Source organism: Rousettus aegyptiacus, unplaced genomic scaffold (assembly GCF_014176215.1).
Source record: "Rousettus aegyptiacus isolate mRouAeg1 unplaced genomic scaffold, mRouAeg1.p scaffold_m13_p_2, whole genome shotgun sequence".
In the NCBI taxonomy this organism is placed as follows: domain Eukaryota; kingdom Metazoa; phylum Chordata; class Mammalia; order Chiroptera; family Pteropodidae; genus Rousettus; species Rousettus aegyptiacus.
The window spans coordinates 136,187,728-136,201,027 of record NW_023416295.1 but is presented as its reverse complement, the minus strand read 5'-3'; the positions used below and the strand labels follow the sequence as shown (position 1 = coordinate 136,201,027).

At 36.3% G+C, this 13,300-nt stretch overlaps 1 protein-coding gene across 12 annotated transcripts in view; it reads left to right on the top strand.

Annotated features, from left to right (window-relative positions):
- PPHLN1 (periphilin 1) overlaps positions 1-9,114 on the top strand; it is a 111,203-nt gene extending 102,089 nt beyond the window's left edge. For all 12 annotated transcript variants that reach the window (XM_036236576.1, XM_036236571.1, XM_036236575.1 and 9 more), the window contains one exon: positions 6,764-9,114. In XM_036236576.1, the coding sequence (XP_036092469.1) occupies positions 6,764-6,958 (195 nt within the window). In that variant the 3' untranslated portion in view covers positions 6,959-9,114. The remainder of the gene's footprint in view (positions 1-6,763) is intronic.
- Positions 9,115-13,300: the final 4,186 nt, after the last annotated feature.

The window sequence follows — 13,300 nt, the reverse complement described above, 5'->3', positions numbered from 1 at the left end:
CCTATAGGTACTGAAACAGCCACAAAGGGCAAATAACTTTCCCCTCTTTTTTTCATTTGTGTGATTCTTTTTTTTACCCTCCTCTTTAACTCCTTGCCTCCCTGCAATTCCATCCCTGACCTACAGATATTGCCTTTTCCCCTTAAGAACTGGATCTCTGAAGGCAGGGTGTCTCCTCCCACATGCTCGGGGCGTACACCCGAGGCCTGAGGCCTGGTGCACCCGGAGTATGGTCCATGGTTCCACCTGGGAAGCAAACCCAGGACCTTCTGTGTGTAAAGCAGACGTGCTAACCACTACGCTATGGAGCCACTCCCCTGTGTGATTCTTTTTTTAAATAGAACATTTTTGGTTTTACAGAAAAATCGCAGGGAAGTAGAGTTCTTTTATACCCCTTCTCTCCATAGAGTTTCTCCTATCATTGTTTTACATTGCTGTGATACATATGTTTTGATTGATGAACCAGCATTGATACATTATTATTACCTGAAATCCCTAGAATTCACTCTTTGCGTCACAGAAGTCTGTGGATTTTGACAAATGAAAAGTGTATCACTCGGTATCATACAGAATAGTTTCATTACCCTAGAAATGCCCTGTGCTTCACCTGTGTATCCCTCTCTCTTCCCCCTGCAAACACTGGTCTTTTTATTGTCTCTCTAGTTTTGCCTTTTCCAGAATGTCATATAATTAGATTCATGCATTGTATAGCCTTTGCAGACTGGCTTCTTTCACTTAACAATGAGCATTTAAGGTTCCTCCATATCCTTTTTTATGGCTCGATAGCTTATTCTTTTTTATTACCAAAAAATATTCCACTGTATGGATATATGCACAATATCCATTCACCTACTGAAGACTATGTTGGATGCTCCCACTTTTTGGCAATTGTGAATAAAGCTGCTCTAAACATTTGTGTACAGGTTTCTATGTTGGTACAGTTTTTCACTCATTTGGGTAAATATCTGAGAGCATGTTTGCCAGAGAATATGGTAAGACTATGTTTAGCTTTTTAAGAAACTGCTAAATTGTCTGCCAAGGTGGCCAAAATCATTTTGCACTCCCACCAGCAATGCATGAGAGTTCCTTTTGTTCCACATTCTCACTAGAAATAAGAATTCATTTTTTGGATTTTAACAATTTTAATACATGTATAGTGGTATCTCATCATTGTTTTAATTTTTATAACCTATAACATATGTTATATAGCTTTCGTATGCTTATTCGCCATCCAGATGTCGTCTTTGGTGATTTGTCTCTTCAGATCCTTTGCCTATTTTTGAATCATATTGTTTTCTTATTTTTGAGTTTTAAGAGTTCTTTGTATATTTTGTTTACCAATACTTCGTCAGGTATGTTTTTCAGAGATTTCTTCTATTCTGTAGCTTGTCTTCTCTTAACAGTGTTCTGCAGAGTATAAGTTTTCATTTTAATGAAATCTAGCTTAGTACCTTTTTTTTTTTAATGTGCTTTTGGTGTTGTCACCTAGATTTTTCCTGTTATCGCCTAGAAGTATTATAGTTTTGTATTTTACATTTAAGTCTGTGATACAGTTTGATTTAATTTTTGTGAAATATGTGATTGGCATCAAGATTATCTTGAATGTTTCGAATGTCCAGTTTTTCCAGCACCATTTATTGAAGACTATTCTTTCTTCATTGAATTGCTTTTGCTCCTTTGTTAAAGGTCAGTTGATTATATATGTATGAGTCTATTTCTGGGCTCTTTATTCTGTACCATTAATCTCTTTGTTCTTTAGACAGTACCATACAGTCTTGATTACTTTGGCTTTGTAGCAAGCTGAGTAGTGTAAATCCTCTGACTTTGTTCTTTTTCTTCAGTGTTATGTTGACTATCCTGGTTCTTTTCCTTTCCATATAAACATTAGAATCAGTTTGTCATTATTCACAAAATTACTTGCTGGGACATTTTAGCTGGTGTGATGGATTACATTAATTAATTTTCAAATGTTGAACCAGCCTTGCATACCTGGAATAAATCCCATTTGGTTGTAGTACATAATTCTTTTTATTAATAATACATTGTTGGATTCACTAATATTTTTTTTGAAGACTTTTTGGCATCTATGTTTATGAGATTGGTTTGTAATTCTCCTTCCTTATAAATCTTTGTTTTTGATATTAGCCTAATGCTGGCCTCATAGAACATTAGGAAATGTTCCCTCTGCTTCTGTTTACTAGAAGTGATGTTTGAGAATTTGTATAATTTCTTCCTTAAATGTTTGGTAGAATTCATCGGTGAAATCATATTGGCCCAGTGCTTTCTGTTTTGGAAGGTTATTAATTATTGATTCAATTTCTTTCATAAATATAGGCCTATTCAGATTATCTGTTTCTCTCTGCTTCACTTTTGGAAGACTGCCTTTCAAGGAATTGGTACATTTCATCTAAGTTATCAAATTAGCAGGCATAGAGTTATTCATAACATTCCTTTATTATCCTTTTAATGTCCATGAAGTCAGTAGTGATGACCCCTGTTTTAATTTTAATATTAATAATTTGTGTCTACTCTCTTTTTCTCTTGGTTAACCTTACAAGAGGTTTATCATTTTTTTTTTTTTTTTTTCAAAGAACCAGCTTTTGGTTTAGTGATTTATCTAATTTCCTGTTTTCGGTTTCATTGATTTCTGCTCTAATTTTTATTTTCTTCATCTGTGTACTTGGCATCTAATTTGCTCTTCTTCTAGTTTTCTAGCTTAGATTATAACTTTATATCTTTATTTTTTCTATGTGCATTTAATGCTATATGTTTCTGTCTGAGCACTGCTTTTGATATATCTCACAAATTTTGATAAGTTATACTTTCCTTTAGTTCAAAATAGTTTTAAATTTCCCTTGAGACTCTTGCTTTGATCTGTGTGTTACTTAGAAGTGTGTTGTTTAATCTCCAACTATTTGGAGATTGTCTAGCTATCTTTCTGTTGGTTTCTAATTTAATTCCGCTGTAGTCTGAGAGCATATTTTGTATAATTTCTGTTTTTTTAATTTGTTAAGGTGTGTTCTGTGGCCCAGAGTGTCATTGGTTTGATGATTGTTCCATGTGAGCTTGAGAAGAATGAGTCAAGTTTGAATTGGTTTCACCAGGGCCAAACCAGGTGTTTGCAGAGCTGCACTTCCTCCATAAGTGCTAAGGGAGAATCGTTTCTTTGCCCTTTCCATTTTCTACAGGCAGCTGCATTTCTTGGCTGGAAGTTCCTTCCTCCATCTTTAAAGCTCATCATTTAACCTCTGTTTCTGTAGTCACATTTCTTCTTTTTTTTGACCCTCCTGCATTCCTTTTTAAAGGACTCTCTCTTTCTTGATTACATTTTCCCTACATGGATAATCCAGGATAAACTCCTCATCTCAAAATCCTTTACATAGTCTATTTGCAGTCACTTATACCCCGTCATGTAACATATTCACAGGTTCCTGGCAGTTAGGATATGGACATCTGGGTGTAGGGTGCAGGGCATTATTTGGCCTACCACAGTAGTAGGGTCAGGATTTGAACTCAATCTCAGTAAGCCGCTCATGAACCACTGCTCTGCTCTTTCTAGCTTTCCTGCCACCTTCTACATCTAAATGTCTCATTTATGCTTTGTTAATTTATGTCTGTGCTTACCTATTCCTACGAGGGTATGACCCTCCTGAAACAGGACATGTAGCATTTGAACCAAATGAGTTCAGGTCAAGGAAATTATATGGAATGATGAGGCATCAACAGTAGAGAAAATAATTGTTATTTGATTCCTCAGCCTTTTAAGACAGTGTGTGTGCCTGACTTTAGTAGTTAACCAATTACCTCCTAATATTAATTATAAATTTAATATTAAGATATACATATATATTTACATTTAAGTAGCCTCCTGTGGCTAGTGGCTATTATATTAGACAGCACAGCTCTGTAATCTCTACCACTGTACCACACTGCTTGCCCTTACAGAACTGTAACACTTATGCTAAAGATGGTTAGTCTGAAATGAAATTCTAACAACTCATGTTTCCTTAATTTTTGTTTTCTTCATGGGATCAGAGGTATAAGGACTAAAATAATATACATTTTAGAGGTGTTTTATATTATTACAAGCATTTCTAGGTAGAACAAACTTGCATTGAGGAGTTTGTTTTTCAGATACTCTTCCAGTCACCAGACAACATAATTAATAGTAAAAAGCCTTGGTAGTTTATCATGTTCCTTTATTCCTAGAAGTATTTTGTGAGAATTTAACTATTAACACAGGCCAGTATAATTAAGGACTGTGTGAAACCACATTTGTATAATGTTTTTATTACACTGGCAAATTTAATTACATTTCTATGCAGTTTATGTGAACCCCACCCAAACTTTAACCTGTTTCCCATTTTGATGAGGTCCAATCAGGGGAAAAAGCAACAGCAAAAAAATCTTCCTGTGTGGCCTGTAGATATCAAATCTGAAAATTATTAATGCATTTCCAGCTAGAGGTCATAAGCAAACAAACTCCTACAGATAACTACACCCTTCCTGTTTGGGATTGAATTTACTGTGGAACAGATTTCGGAAATAGGTTTCTGACAGTTGTGAATTTTATTTATAAAATGTTGGAGGGTGAGGTTCTTCCTTTAACAAAAAACCAATTATTTCCCGTCTAATGCCCAACCAGTTCATTTTAAGCAGTCTTTAGAAAATTTAGCCTGTAGTAGAGAATTACATTGCTTTGGGCAGTTCTGGTTTTTCTTGTCAACTAATATACAAAATTTGTCTATTTCAATGAATAATTCAAAAAGGACTTACACTTAAAAAATAAAACACAATCTGTAAATGCTTGTATTATCTTGTCTCCAGAGTGATAGTAGTTTACAATTTAAATAAATATATGAACACATTTTAATACGGTTTTACTTTTGATATGCAAATCTGTAGTACATTTATGTTCTGTAGATATGCTAAATGAAGAGTTACAGTTTAGGCAAAACAGCAAATTTACATTAAAGAATTTGCAGGTTAATTCACAGTGTAACATTATCCACATCTAGTACATCTGTTATAAAGAAGCCTATAAAATTTAGGCCACCCACAAAGTGGTCTGCTGAGGCCTGTGGTTGGTGTTAGAATGCTGTTATTATGTGGGCTGACTGGTTTGGTAAGGAATTTACCTCCACTAAGACTGTGAAACATCATGGTTCTGACTTTCCCCCATGGGGTCTGCATTGGCTTGACTCAGGTACTATGTGTTGTTAGGCCAGCTAATGTGCTCTGTTGCTTTGACATCATATATAGTATCGTGTGAATGGTATACTGTTTTCTATGTTGGTTTATTAGGGTAGTATTATCAGTTGTAGGATATGGAAACCTTAGTATAAACTGGAATAAATGGTTGGTTTAAATAGCTGAATTCAACTTAATGACTTATAAATTTCATCACTATTTAGAAAAACTCACGTGTGTGCGTGTGTGTTTGTGTGTGTGTGCACACGCGCTGAGATGGAAAAGGCGGCTAAGGCTTTATTTTAGTTTTTATGTATTTTAATTTGAAGAACTTAACCTTTTAGTTTTTTCAAGACTTGTGAATGGTTTTCAAGAGCAAGTACATTAATTTAGTATAATTTAGCAACCTAGTACTGAGAGTCAAAGTTAAATATTCTTTAAATAGCTGTTTTTATGGAATCAAAAAAATATCATAGACATTTAAAAAGTACAACAGCAACCACAACACAGTTATCATTTGAGGAATAAACACTATCATAAGCCAAGCAATGTCTCAGATCACTTCTTTCTAAAGTTTTCAGAATGAACAAAATCTTTTTTCAGAGAGTAAATGTGTTGTTGTTTTTGTTAAATTTACAAAAGTTAAAATTAATTTAACAGTTTTTTTAAACCAGGTAATTTGTATTTCATTCGATTTTCATGGAGACTTAACTGTAATTTTTCTTTAAATACGTGAGTTATAAAGTATGAAAAATAGCATAGATATTTAAAATTTTGTGACTACAAATTAAGAAAATGACATTTCCTTAATAGTGTGGAGAAAGCTTAGCAGTTTTTGGACAGGACATAGCATCTGATAATTGCCACTGATAAAAATTACACATATTATAGAAATATAGTAAAATATAAACATTGAGATAGAAAATATATGCCATGTGTATATGTATATATGTGTGTATTTATCTATACACATGTGTGTATACACATACTTACACAACCATGTGTGTAAAACATATTGTTTTGATCTAAACTCTGCCTTGGTGACTTTAATTATGGTTAAATATTTATAACTTGAAAAGTTTTTTTCAAATAGATACTTTTGGCATTCTTAAAGTTGTTTGTAGTATACTAAACAGAATTTTGAATTTGTCATCTGGTCATGATTCAAACAAATAATCTTAAGTCAGGGGCTTAGAAACTTTTTTCTTCTAACCAGGTAAATGAATAAAGCCATTAATGTGCCTTTCCAAGCTAATCTTTGTTCCTAGTTCTCATCTCTAGTCTCATGTCTTTTCTGTTGACTACCTTATGCTGACAAATGCCATGCCTAACTTCTGCACTCCGCGATGTGGTATATCTGTGTTTTTCTCTTCATTTAAGTTGTCAGTAAATCTCAAAGATGCAGGTTTAAATAGCCTTTGGTAGTTGTGACTTCTCAGGGCCGACACAAGTTCAGCTGTATTATTGTGTTTAACTTTTGGACTTTAGCATCATAATTCTGCAACAGAATTAGCTCAGTCTTTCACTAATTATTTTAACTTTGAGCTAACCACAGTATATTTCACCGTTCTAGGTTTACCGACAAGACTGTGAAACTTTTGGGATGGTTGTGAAGATGCTGATTGAAAAAGATCCTTCATTAGAAAAATCCATACAGTTTGCATTGAGACAGAATTTACATGAAATAGGTGAGCGATGTGTTGAAGAACTCAAGCATTTCATTGCGGAGTATGACACCTCTAGTCAAGATTTTGGAGATCCTTTTTAGAATATTACATGGTCAGGCAAAAAAAAAAAAGTTGCTAGATTTTTTTCCCCTGGATTCTGTAAATCCTTAATATATGGAGTTTTTGTGATGAAGAGAAATACTTTATGATAGTTGACCACCTTTCTAATATCAAATAAACATCTAAAATAGTCTAAGATATTTTAATTAGATTTTTTTTTTATCTACTTGTAGAGCCTCCTAATTCATACTCTTTCGCCCCCTAAAATTTTTCAAGTCCTAGGGAACAGCTTTCTGTATTTACTTGTGTTCTGTAGTATCCATAGTATGGGTTCATTTGTTTCATCATACTAATGTAATTTTTAGAGATCATTCCACTTAAACATTTATAGGTTTTTTTTGTTTTTTGTTTTTGTTTTTGTTGTTGTTTTTGCATTTCATAGTAATACTATGTGAAAATGTTAGAATATTAAGTCGGGATTTTATTGACTTGTTTGCTTATCTTAGGCTTTGTAACTTTTATTATGTTTAAGTATAAGATCCAAATAAACTGAATATTTCGCTATCTTAGAGGATATTTGCTTTGAGTATAATTCTCATAGTGGTAACATAGAGCACTTAAATCTTTAAAAGACATTTGTTTTCTAAGTGAACTTAATGTCTCCTATTAAAATAATCCTGAAATTCCTGACTACTCTGACTCATGTGTGAGTCTTAAACAATATCATATATAAGACTAACGTGAGGGGCAATTGGAAGTGAAAGAGAAGGGCTATTTTAAAGTTGAGATTTCTTTTAAAATCTCTAAGTGATAGAGAAAAACTTAGAATATGAGGGAGTAGTAGAATTTCATTTTTTCAATAGGCCTATATTCCTCATCTCGAGAAAGGTGATTGGTAACATATCTGTGATTAAACCACTTACAGATTATGCTTTTGTTAAACTGTATTCTAACAGGTTTTTTGTTCAGCTGCCCTTTTTAGGGGTTCTTAGCCCTTCAGATGTTTTTGGAAGAAAACAAAGCAGAGTAGACAGTAAGCCTAGAACAACTATCCTTAACTAAGCAGTCTATGTAAACAGTCCTTCATGAGCTAGTGGTCCAATTACAAGTTAGTTAAGAATCTAACTGGGATGATTAGGATATTCCACTCATTTCCTGATTACTTCCAGCTGCCAAGTGTGGCATTTAGCCAAAATATGTAACTTTATAGCATTAGTTAGGAAACCTTAAAAATCATGTTTGTTATTACTACCCAATGTCATTATCTTCCCATCCTCTTTCCATTTCCAGTCTTTTCTCACTTGAATTCTGGCATTATTTTCAGTGGCCTCTATTGATACTATCTAAACAGCTACCCCAGAGTAGATAAAAATTTTATTAAAAATGGAAATAGCAGTATAAATAATTTTAGCAGATTCTATAATGGATGCCTCAAAATATATATTATGCCATTCTTCACAAAATAACTGTTGAAGGCAATAGTTATTTTCTTAAGTTTCCTATATGAATTTTTATTTTTGCCTTTTACATATTGTACCTAAGCCAAAACTAAACCCCACTTAGCATCCCTGGTATTCTTCTCTAATATGAACAATGACTTTGTTACAGCCACTTTAGAAAGACGAAGGAAGTACTGATCTTTACTGATCTTGTTTCTCCTCTGCTCCCATGTTTTTCTTCTCCTTAAATGTTCTAATTCCAGGATTCATTTTCTTTAGTCAAGATGTCACAAGTTTAAAAATAAAATTTGAGAAACTACCATAAAGGAAAAGGAGTTGTTCACTTTGTTGAAATTCATTAAACTATATAAGTTTTACTCATAGATGCATTTAGATGTAGGTTAAACAGATAACTACTTACTTCTTCACCCTTTCCCCCAAATTACATTCAGCATATAAAGCTCTTTATAGCCTTCCATCAGCATTATTCTGGTTGGCTTGTCAGTGTTAAATCTTTTTTTTTAAGGTCTAGTTTTAGGCTAGATTAATTCAGATGTATATGAGAGTGTGTATTTTGCAAAATGTTCTTGATTTTAAAAATTTGTAAATTTTCCATTGTTTTTGAATATGCTCAATTGATGTGATAAAATTTTCATTGTCTTATAAAGCCTCGATGATCAACAGGGGGAAAGCAGATATTCTGAAGCATTTTGTGAATTTTAAAAGTGCAAAATAAAGCAACCAGGTTTAAATAATTAGATTGTCTTTTTTTCTCTTTAACAGGCTCAAAGTGTTTTGCCAAAATGTAAATTTTTATTCCTTACTACTTCAAGATTATGCCTTAGCGTTCAATTCACTTATTCAGCAGCAGAATGAAGTTTGAGAATTGAGAAATTATTATTAACTTTGGTAACTTGGGGAGTCTTAATATCTGAGAAAGCAGTTAAATGACATAAAATTGAGCACAAAGTAATGTTCAGTAATTGTGTAATTATGAGTTTGAGTTTCAGAGAATTGTAAGATTAAAATCCTACATCTTTATGGTAACCTCTGGAGAGCTCAGGAACCACATTGTCTTCATGACTTCAGTTCCTAGCATAGTTTGGAATGTTGTAGGTACTTATAATTGTTTAGGCTTCACAAATGAAATGAAGTTTGACCCCTGAGTCTTGGAGGGATAGGACTTATTCAGTAGAGAAAAGGAAGTAATAGAAGTCTGTGAAGAGGGAAAGGTAGAGGCCTGTGTGACTGAAGCTGGTTGGGGAAGATGATAAGGGGACAAGAGTAGAAAACGGTAGGTTGAAAGCAGATTGTGAAGGATTTTGAATGCTCGTAGCTTTATCCTTTATCTCCTACTTAACAATGAGGCTTGAAAATACTACTTTTGTATTTATTCTTGCCAAAAAAGTTTGATTTCTCACAGCCTCTCAACCACTTTCGAGCCCTGAGTCTGTTCATAGACTCAGAACCTCTAGAGGGGAGGGGGAGGCTGGATCATCATAAGAGAGCACTCTGCTAGACTGCCAAAAATATTATATAGTGGTTTCAGCTTTATTTCTGAGTTTCCTGCAAGAGATCCTAACACCCAAGGAAGACTGACAGGTCTTTGGCAGCAATTTTGGAGGCAGTGGTCTGGTCATCCCTGACGTATTTATGGTAGACAATATTCAGTGTTGCAGGCAGCCGGCCACCCAGGTGGCTTTACAGCTGTAATACTGCTGAGGCTGGCACCTGGAGCTCCTGTGAGTAATGGCCACACTCTGCTTGCTACACCCAGGTTTGTGGGTTATGCATGGTACATTTATCATTTCCTTTCTGCCAGTTCTCTTGAGAGCACTGACATTACCCAATTCAGTGATATAGGAAAAGGGGGACTAATAACTAAGGTAGGTAGCAGAATGTATTCTTTCCTTTTTGCAGAGTAATGGAGTCAAAATTGAGTCACATTACTGCCTCATTAGCACTATATTTGCTATGTTCCCCTTGCAGTTAGGTCTGACCAAGTGAGACTAAGTTCTCTCCTATGGAATTCAAATGGAAGTACTGCTCCTCTGGTCTGGGACTCTTGAGACAATGGATGTTCCTCTTTCATGCTCTCTTTTATCCCTTTCCAAAAGTAGTAGCAATAGCAACCCAGGCTTGATTTATTGCAGAGCCACAAGATGAAAGGAGCCTGGATCCCTGCGTGACCATATGGAGTATTAAACTGTTATGTGAAAGAGGAATCAATGTCTTTATTTTTTAAGCCACATTATTGGTTTCTTGTTAGCAGCCCATCTTTTTCTCAAATTAATAGAAATGATAATCGAGGATTAGCTTTGCTAAAGTTGGCCCTTGGCAGGCTGCACCAGACTCACATTTCCATTGTAATAGTTGATCTTGGAGTGATGGTGACTGATTATTTAAAAGACTTTGCCAGTCCACTGGTTTTGTTTCAAGTTGTATTTAAAACGTCACTTGATGAGAAATACCATTGAAGCCTCATGCACATTTGTATAGCAGTAGACAGCCTGATTCTACAGCACATTGCTTTTTGAGCTCTGCATCCACAGATAAATGGTGTTCTATTGATAGGCCATTATCAGTAAAATTGGATAAGGTTTTAAACTTTGTGTGTGTGTGTGTGTGAGAGAGAGAGAGAGAGAGAGAGAAACATAGAGGTTTGTTGAAATATAAACATTTGAGAACATATAAGATAGAAAATAACCAGAACAAATACAGACACTTCCTGCAAGAGGACATCTCAGGTATTTATCCACTGCCTAGCCTAACTGTGGGCTATCACATTTTTCCTGATTAGAATACTTACATGATGGGGAGGAAAAGAGGACAAAGTTGCTCTGACCAATGGGCCGTGTGGCCTTCAGGACTGCATCTTGAGAAAGCCTCTTTTGGCCCAGGGCCCCATTCCTGGGGTCATCTGCTAGCACCCCCACTCATGAGCTTTCTGGCTGAAACCCTACCATCATCCTTGAGGGCACTGAAGGCACACACAGAGGGCAATGCTGGGCAAGCTGCCTGGAGAAAGGGAGATGATCCAATAACTGTCCCTGTGTCCTTCAAGTGAGAAGAGCCCATCCTTTGTGACCAAATTCCTGAGAAACACGCAATGGCCAGATGTCCACAGCACCTTCAAGTGGGCCCAGCTCCAGTGAACTAGGCTCTTCCCCGACACCAGATACCAGATGCCCTTCTCTGCCCGCACCCTGCACTTGCCTGGTGGGGAAGGCTTCTTTAGCCAGAAGAGGATCATTCCCAATAGGTGTGTGTGTGTGTGTGTGTGTGTGTGTGTGTGTGTGTGTGTGTGTGAGAGAGAGAGAGAGAGAGAGAGAGAGAGAGAGAGAGGGAAAAGGGAGAGATGAGAGAAGCAGTCCATCAGACCTGCAGCTTATCAGGTTGAGGTATCTTTTATGGTGAAGCTCTTGTTCCCTTTTCCTTTCGTTGAGAGGAGAGTCTTGTGTGAGAATCACCTTTACAACATAGAAACTACCTGATCCACACCAGGGTCCAAGAGAAGAGACAGAGCTCTCTCAGCATCTCATCCTTGGGGCAGCTTGGTGGCCAGGTGGCCATGGCCCCCATGCCCTGCCTCTGTCCTGAGGTGGGAATGTTGAGTGAAGGGGAGACATTCTTAAGCTGGTAAGCTGGGGACAGGGGTGTGGGGCTGGCCCTACTCTGGCAAGAATTTACCATTTTTAAAAACAGTATTCCGCTGCTTCTGTAGACTCTAGGAAACCATATTGGATGTAGCTTAAAATGTATTTCAGGTTTAATATACTGAATATAGGATTCTGAGAAGCACTGTGTTTTTCAGTTATTTCACTGCCTAAACAAGGTTAGAACCACATTCTAGTGTCTTTGATACATATTCATGTAATAAGCCAATGAAGATTTTATTCTCGTTTTGCGTTCAAGGGCAAGAGAAGCTGTAACTTGTCTAAAGTTACACAGCTGGAATTCGCAAAGCCAGAGATTTACTCACATCTTTCAACTCTAAACTCAGTTTTCTTGGAAGAAGTGGAAAAGCCTGGTGGTTACTTTATCCTCAGTTGCTACTACCTTCTGAATTGGTTCCTATGACTTCTGTTTTGGAGCTATTTTAGAAAATACTTTTGAGGTTCATAAGGGATAGTTGTTAAGGAGCAAGGAGCAGGTAGGATTCCAGCCCCCAAGGCCACAGTATAGCTCAGGACTCAGCTCTCGGGGTGCTGCAGCTGGGCCCCTGGTGGAGCTGGGGAAGAGCCATTTAACTGGAATAAACCTGGTCATTCAACTCTCCTGTTCTGGGAACCAAGATTAATTACACATAGTTAACCTTTTCAGCCTTGCTTACAACATGTTTGGAGATTCCAGATTAAGGTTGCCACCATAGCAGCCCTCTGAGATGTAGGAAAAAATCTTAACTTTTCATCCTGGTAACAGGAGAAAAAACATAAGGGAGGAAATTATCTTACCTTTCACATACTCTACAACCTCCAGACTGGCTACTTAATGAAGCTAAAGCCAACTCGAAGCATGTGCATTGATGGGGAGAAAATATCCACATTTCTTTTTCATGACTTAGTTTAACCTCTTGCCCACTCAGAATCCCAGGCATTAATATATAAAAGCACCAACTCTCTTCAAAGTTCTCAACTCCTATGAGCCATGGTGTTTGGAGGTATCATCTTTCAAGATTTCTGCCCAAGTATGTTGGTAAGTGAAAGAGTCAGAAAAGGGAGACAACACTGTGCTGAGTGTGAGGGTTTTTCTGACCTGAAAAATTCAGTTCAGTCCCCACAGAATACTGAAGCTAGAAGGAAACCTTTGCGATGGTCTGGCACTCTCATTGTACAGAAGCGGAAACTGGGTCAGAGCACTTTACCTGCTCAAGTTAATGAGAAAGGTGAGTCTCCTAACATACATCTCCTGACTCCTGAGTCCAGTATGTTCTAGTGGAGTTAT